The sequence below is a fragment of the Cryptotermes secundus genome, unplaced genomic scaffold (genome assembly GCF_002891405.2).
Source record: "Cryptotermes secundus unplaced genomic scaffold, Csec_1.0 scaffold584, whole genome shotgun sequence".
In the NCBI taxonomy this organism is placed as follows: Eukaryota; Metazoa; Arthropoda; class Insecta; order Blattodea; family Kalotermitidae; genus Cryptotermes; species Cryptotermes secundus.
In genome coordinates this window covers 2411168-2436212 of record NW_019735468.1, presented here as the reverse complement: position 1 = coordinate 2436212, position 25045 = coordinate 2411168, and the positions used below count along the sequence as shown (strand labels likewise).

At 40.4% G+C, this 25045-nt stretch overlaps 1 protein-coding gene across 7 annotated transcripts in view; it reads right to left on the bottom strand.

The window, feature by feature from the left end:
• LOC111869346 (Fanconi anemia group J protein) overlaps positions 1–25045 on the bottom strand; it is a 312269-nt gene that overhangs the window by 164593 nt on the left and 122631 nt on the right. For 3 of the 7 annotated variants that reach the window (XM_033753408.1, XM_033753410.1, XM_033753412.1), the window contains one exon: positions 462–613. In XM_033753408.1, coding sequence (XP_033609299.1) covers positions 462–584 — 123 coding nt within the window. In that variant the 5' untranslated portion in view covers positions 585–613. Of the gene's footprint in view, positions 1–461; positions 614–14545; positions 14630–14771; positions 14896–15015; positions 15223–25045 lie in introns of those variants that run through there. The other 4 variants (XM_033753407.1, XM_033753413.1, XM_033753409.1 and 1 more) reach the window with 3 other exon arrangements.

Genomic DNA, 25045 nt, shown 5'->3' with positions numbered 1-25045 from the left:
CGACACTCTGGGTAATTTTAACTATTTGTAATTATTTTAATTAACTGGAACGTGGCTATCTTGGACAAAGTGAAGTTTTGTGTGTTGGTGATTTCTTTTTCTACTATAAATGCCTCTGATGATGGCTCCGTGGTGAGCCGAAACATGTAAGGCAGGTGGTGACGAGGTGGAAAACTTAAAAAAGTGTCACATTTGACAGAAGGAACTTGATTGTTAACTTATTCATTCTTTGTCTGCAATAAGGAAGAACTGTCATAGTAGTGAAAGAAACCTATTAAGAATGTTATTATGTCAAGTTTAACCAGTTACACAGAAAAGTCTCAGTGTATATTATGACATATTAGATCTGCTACTGATCTTTTTGTCACTAACAACCGGAAAAGCCATAACAAAATTCCGTAAGATCACTCTTGCACTTAGACATTCAAGTAGTTCGCGCCAGCGCCAATAGATGTCCTCACCATGTTCATTGTGGATATCTGGCATTTGTACGGTTTAATCGGAAACTCCACTTCGACGCCTGCAACGAAGAATTTTCTTGGTCCATTATCGGATGATGGTGTTGTAGGTACACCGGCATCCATACCGACTGATTAATCCACACGAAAAGCAACTGCAATGAAAAATTAACACATTACAGCATTCAGCTGGCATCGCTAACACATGTACTAACAACATACAGGAATAAACTATGAATGTTAACCTCTTAACACGCCGGTTATTACACACGTATATACCACCTTCTTCAACATTTAATAACTGGATTTCGCCCACAAGGTGTACGTGCGGTTTCCGTATAATCTGCCTTATAAACCGTAATTACTTTCATAATGGTTTTAACATACTGGTGGGAGTCGGAACAGCACAATCAGTATGGGCTGGACGACTGAGGGGTAGGAGTTCGAGTCCCGGTGAGGACAAACCTCATCTCCATGTCGTCCAGACCGATTCTGAGGCCCACCTAGCCTCCTCTCCAATGGGTACCGCGGGCTCTTTTCGCGGGGGTAAAGCAGCCGAGGCGTGAAGATGACCACTGACCTCCAACTAGTGCGGAGTTCAAAAAACCGCTGATCTAGACATCCACTCCACAATACGTCTTCATGGAGTAGTGCTTAATGGCTTAAGCACACGGATAACTTTACCTTTAATAACAGATTGCTCTTTTTAACGGAGATGGGGTGTGTCTTCTAAAAGAAATTTTAAGTGAAGTGTGGTAGAAATATTGACCGCATCTGTGGTTTAGTGGTCAGATCTGCCTACAGATCTAGAGGTACCGTGTTCGATTACCGGCGCTACCAGATTTTCTGAGAAGTAGTGAGTCTGGAACGGGGTCAACTCAGCCTCGTGAGGATAACTGAGGAGCTATTTCAAGGAAGTAGCGGCTCCGGTCTAGGAAACCGAGATTACCAGTCGTGGGGATCCGTTGAGCTGACCACGCGACACCCTCTAACCGCAAAAGTTGACATTAACTTCGTCGACAAGCGGCGGTCGCTCGGTCGGTATAGTTTGCTTGCGGACGACAGGTTACGGAGTTTGTGGTAGAAATATTATATGGTTCCCATGTTTAGCAGCAAGTCATGGAAGCCTGTAGCAACAGTGGAGGTAATACGCTGCAGGCCTACGTTATTAAGTTCGGCAGCTGTTAAGTTTCTCGCTCCAAAACATTTAACAACCCAAGATCATTCTTCGGAACATAGTGAATAGAACAGGGGATATTGTTTTCTTTTTTAATGTTAGTAGGGTGGGACTAAGCCCCTTGTACTGCGGCCACTTCTGGCCTATTGTACCAGCCCCAGATGATAGGTCAGGGTGATTGTAGAGAAATTGGTGGAATGAAGATTGGCAGGGGAAACCGAAGTACTCTAAGAAAACCTACCCCAGCGCCACTTTGTCCACCACAAATCCCACTTTACCAGACACGGGATCGAACCCGGACCGAAGCGGTGGGAAGCCAGCGACTAACCGCTTGAGCTATGGCGCGGCCACTGGACAGAGGATAACACGAATGTCATTCTGAACGTGGAAGTTAAGATGAAGTCATATCGCCCCTGCTGAGATTCGAAAGACGGCAATCTAGATCGCAGCGTCCTTAAGAACGTGACTAAGAACACGTGTTTCTCAAAGGTGCAATGCAAATGCACTTGCACGTCATACCGGAAACCTCACATCACCGTCTCTGCCTACTTATCGGCACCTGGTTCTAATAACGACCGGGTTTTGCTGTCCACCCCGAAGTTTCAAACTCCTTTCTCTTCCACGTGAAGTGCTGGTACTCCACAGCCCTTTCTCTCCGGCCTCATGACTCAGCACTAATAAGTAGTGTTTCTTTTCATTGGCGCTACAGCCCTCATTTGGGCCTAGGCCTACATCTTAGACATACGGTAGGATTCCTTGGGCGGGTGATCAGCTCGTCGCAAGGCCTCTACCTGTACATAAACACAGAAAAACGCACACACACAAATTAAACATCCATGCCCTGAGTGGGATTCGAACCCACGAACCCGGCTTCTGATTGAGCGAAGACAGTGCATGCCTTAGACCGCTCGGCTACCGTGACCGGCAAGTAGTGTTTTAGTGTTACTAATAAATATTCTTGTGTACGGGGTACTGTGCCTCTGAGATCCACAAAAGGAGGGAATGTCTGGGGCAGCTAAAACCTAACTGCCTGCCTAGAAGCTAGAGGATTTATTAATTATTATTTATTAAATCACTTACTCACTTATGAAGCTGAGCCCTTCTTGAGAAGCCGCCAATTGTGCAGCTACTCAAGAACTTCCCAGCATTTTATTGAACCCGAAGGTTCATTACCGTGTTCACAAGAGCCCTCCAGCGATCCCTATCCTCAGCCAGGTTGATCCAATCCATACCATCCCATCCTATCTTCTGAGATCCATTCTAATATTGTCCACCCACCTACGCCTTGGTCTTCAAAGTGGTCTCTTTCCTTCAGACTTTCCCACCAATATCCTATATGCATTCCCCTCTCACCTATTCGTGCTACATTCCCCACCCATCTCATCCTCCTTTATTTGATTATTCTAATGACATTTGGAGAAGAGTAACAGTTATGAAGCTCCTCATTATGCAGTCTTCTCGAACCTCCAGTCACTTCAGCTCTCTTCAGTCCAGATATTCTCCTCAACACCCTGTTCTCAAACACCCTCAGAAAACTATGTAATTTATTTATTTCAGCTAATTCGAAATGGTTGCTAACTGCCCACAAAAATCTAAAAAATAATGAAGCAACTGACTTCCTTTTGCAGCTTTTTGTGGAGCGTGTGTGTTCAACTGTTCAAGAAATTTCCTGACGTTGTGAAACTCAGGGGGGTCACTGCGGTAACATGCAACAGGAACGAGCCAGATCCCTCGTTATGCACTGATTTATGCCCTCGTATAAAACGTTTCCAACCTGTACTGCAGTGCAGTCGCAGCATATGCGCAATTAACTTACGCGAATTCAAACATACGTGCTGGTCAAAATGAAATAAAACAAAGGAGCGCGAGAGATTCGTCTAGGACTCGCTCTCCGTCACCAAAGCCTGTCTCTGGGTCTCCTGGATCGAAACCAAACTCTGACCCAGGTTACTGTTCTCCCTTTTTTATTCTTGCATCATGTCTCTCTTTATTTTTACGTAAGTGAAAATTAAATTACTGTATAAACAAAAAAAAACTCCGCGGTTTTAGTCCACAAGCGAACTATACAGACCGAGCGACCGCCGCTTGTCGGCGAAGTTAGTGCCAACTTTTGCTGATAGAGAGTGTCACGTGGTCAGTGCAACGGATCCCCACGGACATTAATTTCGGTTTTCTAGACCGGAGCCGCTATTACCATGAAATAGCACCTCAATTATCCTCACGAGGCTGAGTGGACCCCGTTCCAGACCCACTACTTCTCAGAAAATTTGGTAGTGCCTAGAAACAAACCCGGAACATCTGGATCTGTAGACAGGAACTCTGACCACTAGAGCACAGAGGCGGTCCAGATTTACTTGTATATACACTCTATATTATACAGTGTCTACAAAAGGTCTGCCATATTTTGATCTTTAATAATTCGGAAAATAACGAAGATAGAAATAAACTGGTTACATTGTTGGATTGAGAAACTCAAAAAGTTTTGTATTTATTGTTAATAAAGTTGTACATGTGTTCCATTTGTTGCACTTGTATACCTTGAATACACGCATATTACAGGAAAAGCATGACTTTTATGTTCGATTTCTGGGATTGTCAAGGGTAGTTCTGACTGTACGCGATTTGGGTTTTAGAAAGTAACCTCCAGTAAAATGCGAAATGGTATAATAAAAGTATTATCCTCTTCGATCAAACCACAAGGCTGAAAGGTTGTCGAAATTTTGAGGATAGTATAAAAAGGATTATTTTTTCTAAGACAAAGATATCCGAGCAGACTTGAATAAGCTTACTCTCCTATCCCATACATTACAAATACTGTTATTATGTCCGTGTTCGTAATTCCAGACTCATAAACAATATTTCATATATAGTGTGTAGGTATGTTTATGAATTATCACCGCACAAAATGTCACATGCCTGGAACAAATAGTTCATTATCAATCGTTATCACTTGTTGTCTTCTCGTCTGCTGTCAAAAACATAAACATTTAGAATATACAAAACTATAATATTGCCCGTGGTTCTGTATGAGTGTGAAAGTTGGTCTCTGACATTAAGGGAGGAACATTGACTGAGGGTGTTTAGGAGAATATTTGGACCGAAGAGAGATGAAGTGACAGGAGGTTGGAGAAAACTGCATAATGAGGAACTTCATAACTTGTACTCTTCTCCAAGTATAATTAGATTGATCAAGTCAAGGAGGACGAGGTGGGCAGGGCATGCAGCACGAATGGGAGAGAGAAGATATGCATATAGGACACGGGTGGGAAAGTCGAAAGGAAGGAGACCACTGGGAAGACCAAGGCGTAGGTGGGTGAGTAATATTAAAATGGATCCTAGAGCGATAGGTTGGGATGGTATGGATTGGATTGATCTGTCTCAGGATAGAAACTGCTGGAGGGATCTTGTGAACACTGTAATGAACCCGAGGGTTTCATAAAGTGCTGGGAAGTTCTTGAGTAGCTGCAAAATTCGCAGCTTCTCAAGAAGGGCCAGCTACATGAACGAGTGAATAAGCAAAATAAATGTTTGCGTGGATAACTTTGTATAAATGCAGCATAGCTTTCGGCAGATTTCAATTAGCATATATCAGTTTTTGAGCATAAACTGAGTGTCGCTCCCCTTACGATATTAATGGTTGTAGGAAATAAAAAAGAATGACTTTGGGGTAGGTCCCAGTGACATAACGTTCATACCATGTTTCGCGAAAATCTGTCAGGTGGGTCAAAAGTTGAAACAGGGGACACAGACAACATATGCGCTCCTACGTCATGATGATCTCATTACTTTTCTCTTTCTAAGGCAATACGGGGTTTACGACAGCTCCCATTTTACCTCGTTATTATATTGCAACTTTCCATAATTCAGTAACACCACAGAGAGAGCTGAAATAAAGTCGAGGTGAATATAACTGTTGCTTCACATCAGTAGATCCGGAGTTCAATTCCGAAAATATATGTCACGTGTTTCCTTCTTGCCCTGAATACAAATGCTGGAAATCTTACAACTCACCATGACTTACTCGTACGTATTAACTCAACTACAAACGACCACCTACAAACGATCTAGAAAATCGAGATTAACGGCCGTGGGGACCGTTGCGCTAACCACGTGACACCCTCTATCAGCAAAGTTGGCACTAACTTAGCCGACAAGCGGCGGTCGCTCAGTCGCTATAGTTCTCTTACGAACTACAGGCCACGGAGTTTCTATCATTTTGTCTTTTTTTTATAAACTACAAGCCTAAGCCAAGCCAATTTATCATTTCCCTAAGAATGTCGCCTCCACAAAGTAAACACAAACGCACGAGGCTTAATTCGCAGAACAAGTTCGCATACCGTGACAATTCTTTCGTGTTCGCAGTTACTTAGCTCCTAATGGTGATGGGCAAGAGATTTTTCTCCTCTCCACGTCGCCCAAGGCCGGCTCTGGTGTCCACCCAGCCCCCCATGCAATGGGTGCCGGAGGCTCTTCCTCCGGGGGTAAAGCGGGCGGGGCGTGAAGGTGACTACTAATCTCTAACTAGCACAGAGGTCAAGAAAATGTGGATCTGTACATCCACTACCCTATACGTCTTCATGGCGTAGTATTTAATTAGTTAAGCACGGCAATAACTTTAACTTATAACCAGGGTGAAGCCGGACGCGAGGACAGACACGAGGATGGACGGGAATGAAGTCTTCTACTTGTATTGCGAAAGAAGGTTTAATAATTAAACGTAGACTACATCTAGGAAGAGTAGGAACTTAACTACATTAAGTTCGAGCTGAGGTTTCCACTGCGGTGACTACGAACAAGGTTCTATTTTCTGTAACGCCGTGTAGTCAGATAGAAATCCATTAACATTTAGGAGTAACATCTTAAAGGTTGAAGAGTAATCCAAGCAAGAAACCCACAAGAAGCAGAATTACTCTTCTACCCTGAAGATGGAGACGGTATCTGCCAATGAAACGACGGAGACTTCTATCGGACTACAACGCGTTACATCCCATAAGATGGTATTCCTCTTAACTGCATTACATTTCTGGCACAACATAAAAGTCCACATTCTGTTTAGAGTAAATCTTAAACAGCTTCGTTTACGGGCCCCCTACCTCGAGGCATAACGCTTTTTAACGGAGACATCAATGGAGAACTGTTTGAATTAGCAATGGAACACCTACCTAATTTCGTGCTGTATACAGCACAAACAGATAAAGCCAACACATCAACAAAACAATCCAGACACGTGCATACTAATAAAGTAACAACGGCATGATAATCTAATTTGACTCCGTGTAGTCTGGTACAAGTTTGCTGATGTGTCATAGGAGCTCGGTCCCATCATCTTTTACCCTGAATACTGAGGCAATATCTTCCTCCAGCATGTTCGTAATGATCAACCAGACTACACAGCGTTACATCCAAAAGGGGTATTATCATAACGTTACACTGCACAATTATAATATTATACACTAGACACATGCATACAAAAAAACTAACCACGGCGTTTATTCATTTTTTTAATTCGCTTAGTGGGGGGAGTCCAACTGGGTCCACTCGGCACGGCGGCTAGTGATTGGCCTATTGTAGCCTGCCCCGGGTGATTATGATGATGGGGAATTTGGTGGAATGAAGATTGGCAGGGGAAACCGAAGTTCTCGGAGAAAACTCGCCCCAGCGCCACTTTGTCCACCACAAATCCCACTTGACCAGACCCGGGATCGAACACAGGCCGCCGCGGTGGGAAGCCAGTGACTAACCGCTTGAGCTATGGCGAGGCCTACTTACTTACTCATGGAGTTGGGCCGTTCTGGAGGCGCTGCCAATTCTGCAGCTACTCAAGAATTTCCCAGCATTTTCTGGAACCCGAAGGTTCATTACCGTGTTCACAAGAGCCTTCCACTGGTCTCTATCCTGAGCCAGAGAAATCCAATCCAATCCACACCATCCCATCCTGTCTCTCTAAGATCCATTTTAATATTGCCCACCCAGCTGCGCCTTTGTCTTCCCAGTGGTCTCTTTCCTTCTGGCTTTCCCACCAATATCCTACATGCATTCCTCGTCTCCCCAAGTCGTGCTACATACCCTGCCCACCTCATACTCCTTGACTTGACCATTCCAATTATAAACCCCGACATTGTAATCTAAAAATAACCTAAAATACAATATTTCAGAAGCATTTTTTTTATTTGTTTCATTCTGTTCCCTCTGAAGATGATTCGTAACGATCGAAACATGTAAGGGTGCTGAGTTTTCAGGTGGTAAAACTTAAACAGTCACATTGGACGGAGTTGTTTTTGTCTTTGTAATTTCAGAAGCATTTACATCAAAATGAGAAGCAGAACAGCGCGATAACAGAGCAGCAACATCTTATTCACCTGATGAGGATCAGTTAGGCCGAAACATGTCGTGTTGTATAATGAGAAGAGGCGAAGACGCTGAACTGTGAATATTACTACCTGTATATCGACGAAACTGTACACAGATGGCGAGGAGTGAGAACACGAAGACGGTGAAACAGGATGCTGCAGTGAGCAACACTGGCGATACAAGCTTCTTATCAATCAGCACAACTAACACCATCAAATATGTTACGAGTATTGTATTTTATCTGTGCCCGATAAGCATGATGCCAGGACAAAACAGATTCAGAGACAATCTAGCGACGTTGTAAAAACTACTACGATCACGGAGCGCCTACAGTTACGGAAACAGTGCACTCTTCTTCTGGTTTGGGGGGGTGATTAAATCGGGAAGGCTGAGAACTATCTGAAAAGTACACAAATTTTCATTTGGGAAAACCTCAATACTTTCTGGGGAGGGGAGATATGGACAAAAACTGGAGATTAATTTAAAATGGATATTAGAGAGGGGGGTGTATGCTCCAAGTACGTATAATTAGAACAATAAAGTCAAGGAGGATGAGGTGGGCAGGGCATGTAGCACGAATGGGGGAGAAGAGGAATGCATATAGGATATTGGTGGGAAAGCCATAAGGAAAGAGACCACTGGGAAGACCAAGGCATAGGTAGGTGGACAATATTAAAATGGATCTCAGAGAGAGGATGGGATGGTATGGATTGGATTTTCTGGCTCAGGATAGGGCTCTTGTGAACACGGTAATGAACCTTCGGGTTCCATAAAATGCTGGGAAATTCTTGAATAGCTGCAGATTTGGCTTCTCCTCAAGAAGGGCTCAGCTCTGAGTATGGGGGTGTACGAGGGTGTCAAATTGATTGAGCTGCATCAGGATTGGGTCCAGTGTCTAGCTTGTGTGAACACGGTGATGAACTTTCTGGTTCCGTAAACAAAACGGGACTTCTCGACCAGGTGACCATTAACTGCTCAAAAAACACTTTTTAACTGTAAATAAAAAATGGGGGAAAGAACTTCCCTTTTATCCGCCATAATGGACAGGGCAGGTCTTGAATTCACTGCCCGCATAATGAGCGATTACTTGCTGCGACACAAGAACAGGGATGAATGGTGAACAGCTCTCAGATAGCAGGTGCCCGCAGGCACTCAAGAAACACCTTCCAAGAGCAAGTCTGTGTGCATCCGCTCGTTTAGTGAAGTAATTGGTGAGCATTTATTGCTTCTTATACACCTGAGACCACCATCTACCCCTACAAACAATCCAACTCGCCCTATGTTATATCCTGAAGCAGCAGAATCAAATTTGCAGCAACTGCGATAATCCTTTATTCTATGTACTGCTGTCTACGTAAAATTAGGGATGGAACACCAGAATTTTATATCTGCCAGGAACAGAGAGAATTTTCCTCCTAAACGTTAGACAAAAAAAGGCACAGGGAATTACTGGGTTTTTTTACTTTTCCCAGCGTCCGTAATTCTAGGTAATAGAGGACAAGACGTTTCGGAAACTGGATCTGTTTCCGTCTTCCAGTGATGAAGTAAAACACCTACTCAGTTTGGTGCCAACTGAGTAGGTTTCTTCCTTCCTCACCTCAACACGGAAACAGATCCCGTTACCGAAACGTCGTGTCCTCTATTACCTAGAATTCCGGAAGATGGAAAAAAAGTAAAAAAAAAAAAAAACAGCAATTCTGTGTGTCATCCATCGTCAGGACCCTTTAGAATATAAAAAAAAGGGCTCTCAAACTCTTTCACCGTCCTGCCTCCAAGAATACTTCCTGTTACGGAAATCAGCTGACTAAAGATGCTTAGTAAAATAACAGATGCTTATGCTAAGTAATACATGAAATTCATAAATATAATCTCCAGAGAAATTCCTGATACAATGAACGTCACAGCATAGTAAAAAATATTTTACGATTACTTGATAAAGGAACTGTGCAAATACAGACCCCACAGTATTATCAATTTAAAATTTCTGCGACCAAACACCAAATACCCTTCGGACATAGCCATGCGAAGGCTGTAAATTCCACTATAAACACTGATAACTATCCACTCATGGGTATTCTGCATTCTAAAACCTGGAAACCATTTAAGAGTTCTTCGGGGAGATCCGTGAAAGGGAAGACTTGAGCTTAGAGAGTGCAGGACCCCCAATCTATATCAGAAACTGCCCAAGGCAACAAATAAATACAATATCCTACACAGCAAAATATTTATAACCTTATCTGCTGCAAAGGGCTTTTGTCAGACATTACACACTCACATTACTCCTTTTCAACTTATCTCCTGCGGATACACAACGTGTCCTCAAAATATTTAGGCTTAATCAATGAAACATGGCACAAACATAACATTGCATTTGTTCTTAACAGAAGGAGGGTATGAAGAATGAACTAGCTCAGAATAGGGTTCAATGCTGGGATTTGGTGACCCTTTATGTTACATTGAAACAATTTCCTGTTCACCTGAGCAGCCATTATTTTTTTAAGAGAGACACTACACCATGCGCAAAGAAACCTGCTTATTGTGACCCATCTTGAGACAGGTAAATAAAATTCAATACAGTGGACTCTATATATTTCCTCGGTGCTCGTTTAGGTATCCTGTACATAATGAAACAAAATCAAACGTTTCTGGGGTTGTCATGTTAGTGAAAAACAGTAAAATCTTGTAAATATTCTCAGTAACCAAGAGTTCTAGAGTACAGTGCTTTTTTTGGCATTACTGTATACACATGAGAATCATTACTACTAAGGCACAATAGATCACTGTGGTCACAGTGCAAAGGCCAAGAAGGCCCACCCCTTATACATTCAACATTACTACTAACTGCAAATTATCATTCCAATTTCAAAACGTTTGAAATTGGAAGTGGATTTTATACCAATATTAGGAGAATCAACTATTCGACTCCACAGCTTTGCTCCTTCAACCCCAAACCCCACATATAAACTTGGTTGTAGATCTGTAATTCTGATGTCAGTAGGCATAGAGAACCATATTCATTAAAATGTTCTCATTAATTTATATTTCTGAAATGCATTTGAGAACTGCAAAGAAAAATATTTACCTTTAATGTCAATGGACTCCTTTGAATTTAGAAAAAAAATGGAAGAAATGTCTACAATTGTGCACTGTAGAATATAATCAGATATTTCATCCTCAAAATAAATAATTAAAACTCAAGTTCTTCAAACTCCAACGTTTTAGTTAAGTAGATATTCAGTCATGTAAACATTTGGTAAATTTGGTAAACTGCAAATTATGCAAGTGTGACAAGAACCCTGACATTACAATGAGATAAAAACAAAGAAGTTCTATGAAGAACTTAAAGACATCTAATTTCATTCAAATGCTTAAATCTATGTAAAATGGCTGGTAATATATAAAAATGAATAATTACATAATTTAGTTATATATTTGTGCTCATGGTTTATAGCACACTTTCTGAGTACCTTAGAAATGTCAGAGACTTCAAAGTTTTCCACTGTTGGCAAACGTTCAAGGTATAAATACATTCTGATAAACTCCATAAAAAAATTAATGAAAAATGATAGATAGTGTAGACATAAACTGTTAGAATAAAAGAACACTATCACTGAACAAGCAAGCAGGAGTTCCTGCCATGTACATATCTGGCAGACAAAGAAACAATGTTGGATTTGAGGTTTCCACATTGTGGATTATGAAAAGCACTATCTTCCAGAATGCAATACCATGTAGTCAAGCAGAAGTTCACTGACATTTTGGAAAAACATACTACCTCCATCATCAGGGTTGAAAAGTAATCCAAGAAAGTAGCCAGCAAGAATCAGGCAGCAAGCAACAACCAAATATCCAGTGTTTCAAATTAATTCAAATGTAATTAGATATAACATAGAGACATGATGATACCGTAACCATGATAAAGCTTAGTAACCTCAAAAGGCTTCTACAATATCAAAAATTTACTTTATTTAAAACATGCATTTCTGAAACATTTTAGATTTGGAGTTATGTTGTGCTTACTGAGGTCTTAAACCCAGTTTCAGATGTACATGGTTAAAAATTCCAAAATTAAGCATTCATCTCCAAGTTCTAGTACAATTTTCTTACAGTTTCTTCAATATCATACGAAGGGTTCGTAGAAAGACATATCTGACACAGTCAGACCATAAGCCTTTACCATCAACTTTTAATTACATGTGCCTTTTATTGAATTGAGTGCAAGGATGGTTGATTCTTGTTCGGTTACCAGACATACTTGAGTGCACTTATGGTTTTACAGATAATTCAGAAACAAACTATTTGCCATAACTCACTCAGGACTGAAAGTGAAGTGCCGGATATGCTGACACATGGCTTAATAATGTTTTATAATTCATTCATGTCCTGTTAATTTTTAGCATATCATCAATAGACAGGCCCTTGTAACATCTTCGGTATTGCGAGTAATGTGTGGCAAAATGTATTCAAAGACAAGAATAAACTCACTTTACACAACCTAATCATTCATACACAACTCTGTGATAACTATTTTTGGCAACAACATTTATTTACTTATTGAGTTACTTCACATCAAAGTATAACACAAGTGATGATATAATGGTTACTAAAAGTGATTTGAAGGCTGCGCCATAGCTCAATCGGTTAGTTGCTGGCTTCCCACCGCGGCGGCTCTAGAATAGGGTCCAAGAGAATCTGGTACATTTTAAATTTAATGTCATGTATCAGTCTATTGCATACACTGAAGACATTAATTTGGTATGCAAGAATATAAACTCCACACAGAAAAATGCAGAAATTCAGTTACAGGCTAGCAAAAACTAGGTCTACCATGTGGCAGAAGCAAAATCTGAAACACAGTCCTGGTATCCTGAAAGTTACAAATCACTTTAACGGTTTCAAAATATAAATATCTGACAATAACAAATAAATATGAGATTCATGATGAAAGTAAGAGAAAAATAAATTATTCAGGTATGAAACTTCAGGTTTTCTCCATGATGAAAATTTAGATTGTAGTTTTCTGGGTTATGAAGTACAGTCACATACATGATTATTAACATTTTGGAGGAACCTGTTACCTCCATTTTCCCCTGAAACTCTTCAGTCATTACATTTACTTCTATTGCAAGAATTTCAAAATAAATACACTTCTGAAACAATTTATGTTCTTTACATGAACAAAGAGTGTAACAATTTAATGTAACAAACAAGCAACTGGCAGTTCTTATGTACTCCACACAAACTACTGACTGAACACAAGATTTCTGACTTCAGAAATATGTTTTACAGGCTCATACACTGAAGACACTGAAACCTTCCATACAGAGAAAAATGGTTACAGATTACTGTCTTCATAAACCAATTGCTAATCTCATGCTTTCAGAAAAGCGCATATTATGCTGGGATCAACATTTTTAATAACCTGCCATTGGATCTCAAAGGTCTTACGAATGAAAAGGCATGATTTAAAATAGCACTGAAACTATACTTAAATACACATTCATTCTACTCTGTTGATGAATACCTATTGTCTAGAAAATAACTTATGTATCTTTAAATAGTCTTGTGTGTAGTCACTGTGTATGCTTGGTTTCTCTTGTGTCAGAACTCCATTGGGTCTGTACATATGTTTTGTGTTTATATAACATATTCCACATCCCACAGTCATTTTGACTAACTTTGGATCCATGGAATGCAATGCACTGTAATGTACAATTAACAAACAAAACAACCAAACTCCTCTTTTTAATTTTCAAGGACAACATGGGCTTTCATAATGGGAAATGCAATGTTTTAAAAATTATTTATCTTGAGCCTTTCAATGTTTATGTAAGCTGAAAACTTTAGCACAACAGACCACTGTTGGTCGCGGTGCAAGGGCCGAGAAGGCCTGCACCTCATACATTCACTCATACATTCAAGCTCAAAACTTAAGAAATAATATCTAAGATACAAATTAATGTATGACCACCGATCCAACCAAATTCTCAAAATAAGTTCCAATTTATTTCATCAGTGACCCACCAACTTTCTGTCTCATTATCCTTATTAATAAAGTCACATTGCAAGACCTTCATAATTATATACATAAATTCCTGGTCTTGGTTTGTAAGTCATCCCAAAACTTACACACAAGCAGATTTCTGATATACTACTTACATAATACAGTCAGCCCTGCAGCAAGATGCTGCAGTGAGTTCAGCTCATAGTAAAGGCTAGTAACTCCAAAAATATTCAAGTGCTCTGAAACACTTGTGAGCGTATATGGGCCAGCTACGATTACAGTCAAAATATCATGCTTGCAATAAACAATGTTTAATCATATAGTATAGCCACATTTCCAATGGATACTTCATTACGGAGCATGTACAAATTTCTGTTAAGATGACACCAACCTGCCACTGAAGAAGGAAGACTGTAGGAGCATGCCAATGTTGATAACATAACAAGATGATCCACATCAGAATATAACTGTCAAGTTTATCCTAACTTGTACACAGAACATTTCTCCTTGTATTTATGTAACTTTCAAGCTGTATCGCGACTGAAGAATATTTACCTTGTGCATGGAAATTCACGAAACCACTAAATTGTCCAAACTGCGATATAATTGAATGGATTCCATAGGACAATCTCCACATCCGCATGAGAATGTATTCTCGACAGGATTTATGGAAGGTGAATAAATGAAATGAAATGAAAGTGTAAATAATAAGTTAGGTTATGTTAATAAAATGTTAACATTTACCTAATAACATATATTATATTTTAAATTAATTGTTCACCTGTATTAAATTTCCACAAATAACACCTGCTGACTATATTGATTTCGGTAAAGATGGAATGCGACGTCTATTAAAATACCAGCAACCAAATTACTCGGAAAATATGTTTCGCGCCACACAAGTTACCAGAGTTGCCAACTAAACAATTAAGCTCTAAATTACTTGTCACATTCGAAGACTACAATTATTGCATACGATAACACTTTATCAGATATAAAAGTAATGCGATTGTTGAAACTCTTACTTTTGCCTCGATCTTCAATCCCTGACGTGAAGACCTCTCGGCAAAGTTGATGCATTCGCAGCTTATATTATACGATCATATTTGTTATGCTTCAACCTTCAGGCTACTAGTTCGCAAATTGGAATTGTGCATGCTGCTACCTGCGATAAATAGCTTCAAAGTTTAATGACACAATATTTTATATCCACACAACATACACTTGGCACATTTATAGTATTGGCTACACTGAATTACTAGCGTTTCCAGTTCCGGTTTCGAGTGCCATGTATGAGAAATTTCGTATTGTTATTCGTCATCGCTGCCATGCTTCCAAGATAGGAAATTTGTCGGGTCCTTTTTCTTGGGGGAAGGGGGGGGGCAATAATTCTATGCAATCTTTGCATAGAGTCCATAATATGAACGCATAATGAGGAGGTGGTGTCTATACATATCTGTCCGTCATATTTGATCTCCGCATCCACTCAAGCTGGTAATGTACTGTGTTCTCTTCTGTTCTATGACTTTGGCGAATTTGATCCTGGTTCGTAGTGTTTCAGTATAACCCCTACGATGACGTACTGCCGTAATTTTACAATGTTTTGTGCATAAAATGGTCTTCAGCATCTAAGAAGTATCAACAGTATTATTTCTTAAGCATTTTACTCTCCGATGTGAAGGTAAGCATTGTCACTAGAACGTCGAGCTCATTCAAGGACGCGGGTTCGAATACCACTGGGGAAATGAAATTCTTTCAGAAATTATGTCCTTACTGCGAATATTCGCAAGATCTGCACATCCTAACAAATAATGAGGTACTATTTTGCATTAATAATTGAGGAGCTATTTCAAGGAAATAGCGGCTTCGGTCTAGAAAACCGAAATTAACGGCCGTGGGTATTTGTTGCTCTGACCACGCGACACCCTCTATCCGCTAAAGTTGGCACTAACTTCGCCGACAGGCGGCGGCCGCTCGGTCGGTCGGTATAGTTCGCTTGCCAACTAAAACCACGGAGTATTTCTTTTGTACTTTGCATTGGACTGGTATCTCTTTTCCCTTCGGCTACCGATCCACCAAATGTTCTTTAGTCACAATAAATTCATTAAATTAAAACATTCAAATTGATTGTTCGGTGTAATAGCCAGTACGGTTAGGGGATCCAAGAAAGTGGAAGACCAATGAACCAAGTAACTAACTACTCAACGAGAAATATCGATTAAGTTTGCAGGAAAAATACTTCCTAAGAAACAAAAGAATGATGCGTACTGTTATTATTGCACTCCGTGTACTTCACGTGACTTTTTGAGGAGGAAGGCGGAAGAGTGTGACGTCAGTGAAGACTATTCAAGTAGTGACATTATGCTGAGGCAAATTGTGCGAAAGTTACGACAGCGTCTTATTTCGTACCCCCTCTCATCTGCCACAACCCCTCGTACTGAACCTATTAATGGCCCCCTACAGGGTGAGCGATACACCACCCCCTCGTCATGTCAAGCAATGTGGGATGAACTCTCTTGGCAGAACAAGACGTTTTTATTATTATTTTGGGAAAGATAACCGAAGTACCAACATCCAACTTAAGTTTTACATTGTTAAAAGTGAAAATGAATTCTAGTGCGGATTATATTACAGTTAGTTTATAAACTGAAATAGAACGAAAAGTTTTCATATTTAACGTGCCTGTAGCTAAACGAAGTACCCGAGATAAGTTTACTACCGCTTATCTGCATATGTTTCAGAGAACCTGTGTGGTTATAGAGGTTAAAATCAGAATTAGGATATGGTGCCTAAAAAGAAGAAGAATTTATAATATACGGGAATAGGGAGGTGAAAATATCGCTCGTCAGTTTAGACATTTTGAGGTTTTGTGCTTGGTAATAACACTGCATTTTTTGTTTTACTGGCAGTACTATTGACTGTCATAGAGCCGCTATCCCGACTGCATTAGGAACGGAGAGGAGGAGAGCAGGGCGAAGCTTGAAACTGAACATTCAACTCCTAGTCAATTCGAATTTTGCATTAGAGGAACATCATTACGTTCTCGTAAAACGTAATCCTACATTTGCTACGATACTATAGTTCAAACGATTAACCTAGTTAGAATTACATGGTCATAGAATGCATGACAAGTGCATGTGAGTCCTACTGTATTTTATTTATAAGACTGAGTACAAATATTCAAAAAGTTTTAGTTCAGACTGATTCTCCTTGTCCACTCAGTGGGGGGAATGGCTCCAGGTTGCAAGACTATGTTTCGGTGTGCGGCAGGACAATGGACATTCATATCACAGCCGGCTGCTTTCCACCTACACTGAACGGGAATCGGAGACTATTACGATAGAAGGAAGTAAATGCGATTGAGTGTGAAACAATCATTTACCCTAGTGCCAAAATCAAGATTACTTAGAGTTTTACCTCCACTCCGCACGTACACCCAAATTTTATATTACCTAATAACGGGTCAAATTTGCCTTCAAATTCGCTATTTGAAGATCCGGTTCAAAAAAATATATGGTGATTTTTAATCTCTTGTAAAATATTTGTGAATTTAAGAGTCTCCTGACCGAACGTCAGTGTCGAATGCGTGGCACTCCAGATTCACATCCAGATGTTTCTGGGTTCATATCTCGACCAGAGAATGGATATCCTAACTGCGGTTTCTTGTGGCTTTCCTCAAATTCTCCAGACTAATGCACGATCATGCGACATTTCAAATTAGGACACACTCACTTCCTTCTAGTCCTCTTCATTATTTATTAAGGTACAGGTAAATTTTTCCTTGTGTTTAATTAATTAAGCACTGTGTCATGAAGGCATAAAGGGGAGTGGACGTATAGCTGCACCATTCTTGACCTCGGCACTAGATGGAGGTTAGTGGTCAGCTTCACGAAATGGTCGCTTTATCCACGGGGAAAGAACCCAAGATACCCATTGCACAGGAGGCTCGGTGGGCCCCAGAGCCAGTCTGGAAGCTGTGGAGTGGAGAAAAATATCTTGTGCTTGCCGGGAATCGAACCACGGCCGTCCATCCCCTAACCCGTCGCTAGATAGACTGAGCTACCCCGGATTTTCCATCAGCTGGTTAATTAGTTAATAAGACGTTCCATTTCTTACATCTCCAGTCTCTGTGTTATTTCTATGTAATAATTTTAACGGAAAATCTGTTTGTAGCATGATTGCGTCGAAGTAATTTAATTTGTTTGCACAAAACGAGCTGTCAGAAGGCATGAATCAAGCATACACATTAAGCCGAGATATCTATATTTAACAATATAAATTTTTCGCCAAGCGAACTGCTACTTACTAAATGATTTTTACTTAGGAATTCGTAAACAGGCAAAACAAAGGAGCCTTAAATTCTGGAAAATCATACGTCGCCCAGACTTCCGTCTGGCCATCCAAGAATTTGTTCCCTATCACCGAAGAGCAGAGTCTTTTGTTAAGAAGTTGTTAGCTCAGGTACTCAGGAAATTCCCTGTCTTCCATGTAACCAGACATTTGCTTACTGTACACACAACATCCCGTCACTGAAAACCATCCTCAACCAGACAGACTCAGTCCAAATTCTCATATATTTGGATCAGCGCTTTCAAATAATAACTTAAACTGAGTTCTAATCTGGATAATTCAATCGTTATAGCTATGGACTACGGCCTGGACACCTCGGGTTTGATTCCTGGCAGGCCAATTTTTTCTTTTCTCCACAGAGTCTAGACCAGCTCTGAAGCTCACCCAGCCTTCTACGTATCCAATGAGTTCCAGGGCTCTTTCCGCTAGGGTAAAGCGGCCGGGGTGTGACACTGACCACTCACCTCTATCTAGTGCCGAGTTCAAGGATGTTGGAGCTATACCTCCACTCCCCCATATGTCGCCATGGCATAGTTTTTAATTAATTAAATACAGGGATAACTTTATTTATTTAATCCTGCTTACTATGTCCTTCCCATTTGATAGGTAGAAGCATGGGGCTCATTATGCAGTTTTCTCTAGCCTCCAGTTTGTTTCTCTAGTAGGTCCAAATACTCTCCTCAGCGCCCTCTGCTCGCAGCACTCTCAATATGCATTCTTCCGTCAGTGCTAGACACCAGGTTTCACACTCACACAAAACAACTTCTTATCTACCACTGCCATAACTTCGAAAGTTGGTTTATCTTACTAAAGTAATATAATGTGACTCTCTTAAGAAGAGGACGTTGCACAGTGATAGATTCAGGGTGTCAAGAATAGATCTTATATAGTCTGGTAGACGGTTTTAACGTTTCTCAGGAGTCCACTGCCTCCATCTTCAAGATTGTAACGGGATTTCTCTAACCTAAAACTGAAACCATTGAAAAATAACCATTTATTAGATCACAAGGCACCAATCCTACATATCTTAACCTTTTAAAGCCCAGTGGTTACTACGTGTGCTACCAACTTTAACGTACTAAAATCCTGCAATCTTCGAACTGAGTGTATATAGGTGTTTCTTCTGGTTCCCGCCGTAAACTGTAATTATTTTGCTCAACAGCATTAACAGGCCGAGCTTTGTAGCAGAGACATAATTTGTTTCCTGTGAGGTACGAACTGAAGTTTTGTATATTACGTGTATTTAGAATAAAAGAGTTACTATCCATCTCTGCTGAAATCTCATATGATTCGGTGTCTCGCTTATACTATCAACACTATCATGCAACATTAAATATTTCGTCAGATAAGGCTCGATCCCGGGTCCATTTCATCGCCTGATGTCAATCCCCTTCTCCGGGAAAACCGCTGCTAATATTTCCGGGAGTCTGTGGGTACCGGAGCATAGAACAGGAAGTAAATCAACTGCTCCCCTTCCACCGCCCTGTCCGCTACATGCATCCACCAGGGTCCAGCAACCACCCCTTCCCTTAAACCCCCTGTTGGGAAGAAAGATGTTATATGGTCCGTAAAAATTTGTCGCACACATAGAATGGAATGGGTAGCTAAAAATTGTTTAGAAGGAAAAGAAGAAAAAAAAGGTGTAATTTGCTGAAACGTCGACATCCATATTACACACTCGACACGTATATATGGTGATGTAATGGCCAGGAAAATTTGCGCTAATAAATTCCCGCACTAGTCGCTTTCATATTCTCTGTGCCGCATAGTTGTAACTTAAGCGCAAATGCAGCGCCCAAAGCTTAAATTTTTTTTTCGTCAAATGCTGCCTATTTCTTTTTGTAAATGAGTACAAATCAGTGCGTCAGTAGGTTATGTTCTTTTGGTTACTTGTTAGTCACTGCATGACTTTCTGTCTCTCCGTCCGTCTTTCATCTACACTTCAGATGCCAGGTCAAATCTGCGCATGCGTTATAGGCGGGAACAATGTTGCATTCTTACAGACTTCAAATTACCGATTTCTCTCTTTGCTTTCATCTTCTCATACACTACGTCTGCTATGGGAAAGAGGGTACATCATTGTCATTTAATGCTACAGTCATTTGTAACATCATTAGAGAATTATTGGATTTTATCTTCAACTACTTCCGGTATACATGTGCTTGTGGGAAATTCAGAGTACTGACACAACATTTTCTTCTCTAAGGTTGCCTACACAAGGTAAGACATCTTGGTTCGTAGCATAGACGGACTTTAGTTCTGGTGTAAAATCATAGAAATGCATTTACAGAGGCCGTTTGTCCAAGTTGCCCACGATCTTGGAGCTTTCAAAAGTTTGGTCTGAGGTTCAAATATCAGTTAGTCTATGGTTCTATGTCAGCACCTGTTTAATATTCTATCCTGTCTATACAGCATATATTTCTTTCGATGGAACCACTTCTGTCTGAGAAATTCAGTCAAAATATCTAAGGATTCCACATTTCAGAATTAATTCTGATTTGGAACAAGCCAGAGGGCTTAAGCTGCTAAATATAAAGAGATTTTTTGCCCATAAGTATTGTCTGCTCATTATATAAATGCTTTTCCACTAAACATTACGAATTTAAAAATGAATTAGATATCACATTTCTTATTTCAGTTCGCACCAAATATATGGATATGTAATTAATTATTGTCATTAATTAAGTTACTTAAATAGTACTTCTTTTGGCTTGTTTTTAACTTCATCCATCGTCTGGTATGTAAAAGACAAAAGGCACGACGTTTCGGAGACTGGATCTGTCTCCGTCTTCAGGTGGGTAGGGAAGGATAAACCTACACAGTTGGGCCCGTTAGAAAGAGCTAGTCTCAAATCACTGGTGCAGTGATTGAGATTAGCCAGACCAGACTTCATTTTCAGTACCTCCAGCCGATATCAACAGTTGGAACAATCAGCAGTAAAGTGCATTAAAAAACGTTGAAGTTGGAATGAAAACACAGAATGCAACAATACACTGATAACTATCTGATTTGTATTATGAAGCCGTAAACGAAATGAATATTTAGGCTGAATCATGTGATGTAACAGGGAAACCTGGCAAAGAATCTGGTAAAACTGCGTATGATTGCAAGAAAATATGTCTAACGTCGTTTTTGTCTTAGTGTCAAGCAATATTTCTAATGTGAACCCAGGACTCCGGAAATAAGGAAATACGAAATTGTCTATTTTGTAAGCATACATTTCCTTACACTGGAGCGTGTTTACTATTACGTGTTATCCCTTTTTTTTTATTATTTGACTAATATTGGGTTTTCAAGTCAAGATCTGAATTTGGAACCTTCTCCATAGTCGAAATATTTATGATGGAATTTCCTTACAGTTCACAATTTCTCTTACGTTCTCCACTACCCTGTAGCAGAGATGACGTTGTTTCTGTGTGCTTAATGAAGTACCACGCCATTAAGTTCTGTGGAGAAGTGGACTGTTCTTAACACAGGAACTAAATTGAGGTGAGTGTTCATCTTCAAAAATCATCCCCTTTACCCGGTATCCGTCATGCAAGGGGCTGGACGAGCTATAGAGCTGGTCTCGACATGATGACATGGATAAAAATCCCTGTCACGAATCGAACTTCGGTATACTTCTTAGCCTAGTCACTATTCTGACTGATCTACTCAGGTTCTAGAGCTGAGGTACCATAAGGAACTCCAAAGAGCATATTTATCCTTGAGAAGCTGATAGAACATATTTAAGAAATCCAAATTCTCATAACGGTCTTCTTATTGGTCCCTATCAGGAGCCTGTTGAATCCAGTTTATACTTACATCTGGCTCAAATCCGGTGGGACGCTGTTCTGAACAATAATATTTTATTTTATTATTCTATTTTGCTTCCCAGTGTTTACGTTATTGTCCCTCTGCCTCTGCGTTTCGTTTTTATTTCTTATCTACCTGCCACTATGCCTGTACACAAATGTCAGTAACAAACTTCACGTGATAAAATAATATTTAAATTGATCTTAGGAAGTCGGGGCTTAAGACACCTGAACGGACTCAAATGATAGCTGTGACAACATCGACAAATATTTAGGAAATACTTTGACACGTGAAAAACAATCAGATATTCAAACACGGCCTCTGACAGTTTTTTCTAACACTTCTTCCATTATTACTGCGGAGATAATCATATTGATAAAATATTGGCTCTTATTTGCCTCCATCTGCTGAACTTCATTTGAGTGCAGTTCAATGGATGCCTTTGTTTCTTACAACAGAATAGAAGACAATCGGGAAATCAATAAATAATAAGAGAGATGTGGCATTTGTTTTGCAATAGTATTATTGCAGCGATCTGTGGCTAATTACGATGTGATGAGAACAGTTCTGGATTGCCCTGTCCCTTATCACTACCGTTTTCCACTTGTCACACCCGTAGCCTTACCCATGATTACATTCACAAGACAGACGTAGCGCATGAAGTATAGTGAGTTTTCTAGACAGCGAGGCCTCTGAAGAGAACTTTGCGCGTTATAGGTCGACTGTCTTGACGGCAACAACGTCCGACTCCCCCGTCAGAGTCCGCGCTCACGCGCAACAGAAAACCTCACTGTACAGTTTTATGTATTTCATTCTCTGAGATCAGGTCTCGCCCATTTATTCCTGGCTAATATGGCTATGAAAATATATGTCTGGTCAAAGTTTAGACTTTCTGTGTGAAACTTCTATAAAAACTGCCTTCTACTCTCTGTACTATTTCCCCTCAGGCTGGAGTTGTGAATCTGCCCTTGCTACATCTATATCTTCCTCTATTTCCATGCTTTCTCTCCCCGAAGTGAGGGAGGAATGAACAAATATCTCGAGGGTTGAATGAGTATGGACCTGCATACCAAAACACGACCACTGGGTGCTTTTGAATTATCCATGGTCAATCAACAATATAAAGGAAGGGGGTTGTTGTGGTACACTTCTACTTAGCATACTGTCCGGTACCCACCCTTACAAGATTTCTTCCATGACATTTCACATGTGATGTCCATCACCCTCAATATAGGGGACTTAGGGGCTGACTGCAGCTTAGATTTGATCAATTGATGTGGATTTTCCTATTACAAATGTAACTTCCTGATACCGACCACTGCAACTTGTCTCTCCCCACTGACTCGACAGACTGTCACTACAATCTGACCGGAGCGGACGTCGGCTTGCTTACAATTCAGTCTCTTCAATTAAGCTAGCTTCAGAAAGTCACATATAGAGACTACTGCAGTGGTAGGCCTATATATGTATGCACACGCGTAACATACACGTACAGGTCGACATTTCTTATCAGGACAACATGAAGCCCATTAGAGTACTTTGATATCATATAATGTACTCGTAATAAGAATTTTAGATATCATACTTCGAATTATTACGGATGTGGTAAAGCTATCTATGTAATAGGGGTTGGAGGCGCATAGGGGAGGCGGCTGGCTACAGACTGGACGACCGAGGGGTCGGGGTTCGAGTCCCTGTATGGTCAAGAATTTTCTCTTCTCCACATCCCCCAGACCGCCCCTGGGGCCCACCCAGCCTCCTATCCAATGGGAACTGGGGCCTTTTTCTCCAGGGGTAAAGCGATGCGGGCGTGAAGCTGACAACTCACATCCAACTAGTGCTGAGGTCAAGAAAATGTGGATCTAGACATCTGCTCTCCCATACGCCTTCATGGCTCGTGCTTAATTTGTTGAGCACAAGGAGAATTTTACCTTTTACTCATAACGTAATTTCAAACACATGAATAGTGGTTATGAAAGTTGTATTCAATTTTAACGGTTTTTGTGTTACCTACTTTGAAAGTGGTAAATGAAACAAGTGACTTGGGGCCTAAAAATTTTAAGAATTCTTCTGTCCTTCCCTTGCTTCCTCCGTATACGATATATTTCTATATAGTAAATAAAGGTGAGAATACATCTTACAGACTAACTCATTATTCATTTCAATAGGACAGAAGTAACAAGTAAATGGAGACAATTACATAAACATGAGCTGTAATTATTCATACTCAACCAGGGTTGTTACGATGATAAGGATTATGTCGAAAGCAAGAAGCAACAAATGTATGAAACAATTTTGTTATTTCAAGACTAAAATTCCGTTTATACCTCTTTTTATAATTAGAACATAAACAAATTCGCACCCCCCCCCAAATTTCTATAGTAAGGAAACAGAACTCAAACATCTCGTTAAATACTATGTAGTCCTACAATGAAGACCGTGATTGAACTTATCAAACAGAAGACAAGAAAGAAGCAAGCAAGTCTATCCGGCAGTAGCGTCTCTCACTGCAGACAGCCCGCGACATAGGCCCTCGCCTAAGAGGCCTAAGAGCAACTATGAAGAGACAAAGATCGATAAGCAGAGAGTCTACAGACACGAGCATACACAGCATAGTCATAAATGTCTGTGCCCTATTTTAACCTCTGACATCACAGATAAGAAGCTCTTTCTCTTCAGCTGCCCCAAGAATCGATGTGTATAACACGATACAGGACTTGTATATCGTATTATGATATTCCTGCTATATTTGAACTAATAAATGTCAACGAGAGAGCTAATTTCGGCAACAGAATTGTAACTTCACCCTCTGCAGAAATCGCCCCTGATAGCAGATCTTAACAGTAGCGTATAAATCCACTCGCTAGCCAGCATTAGACCTACGTAATTGAGTCCGTAAGGGATAGAGGG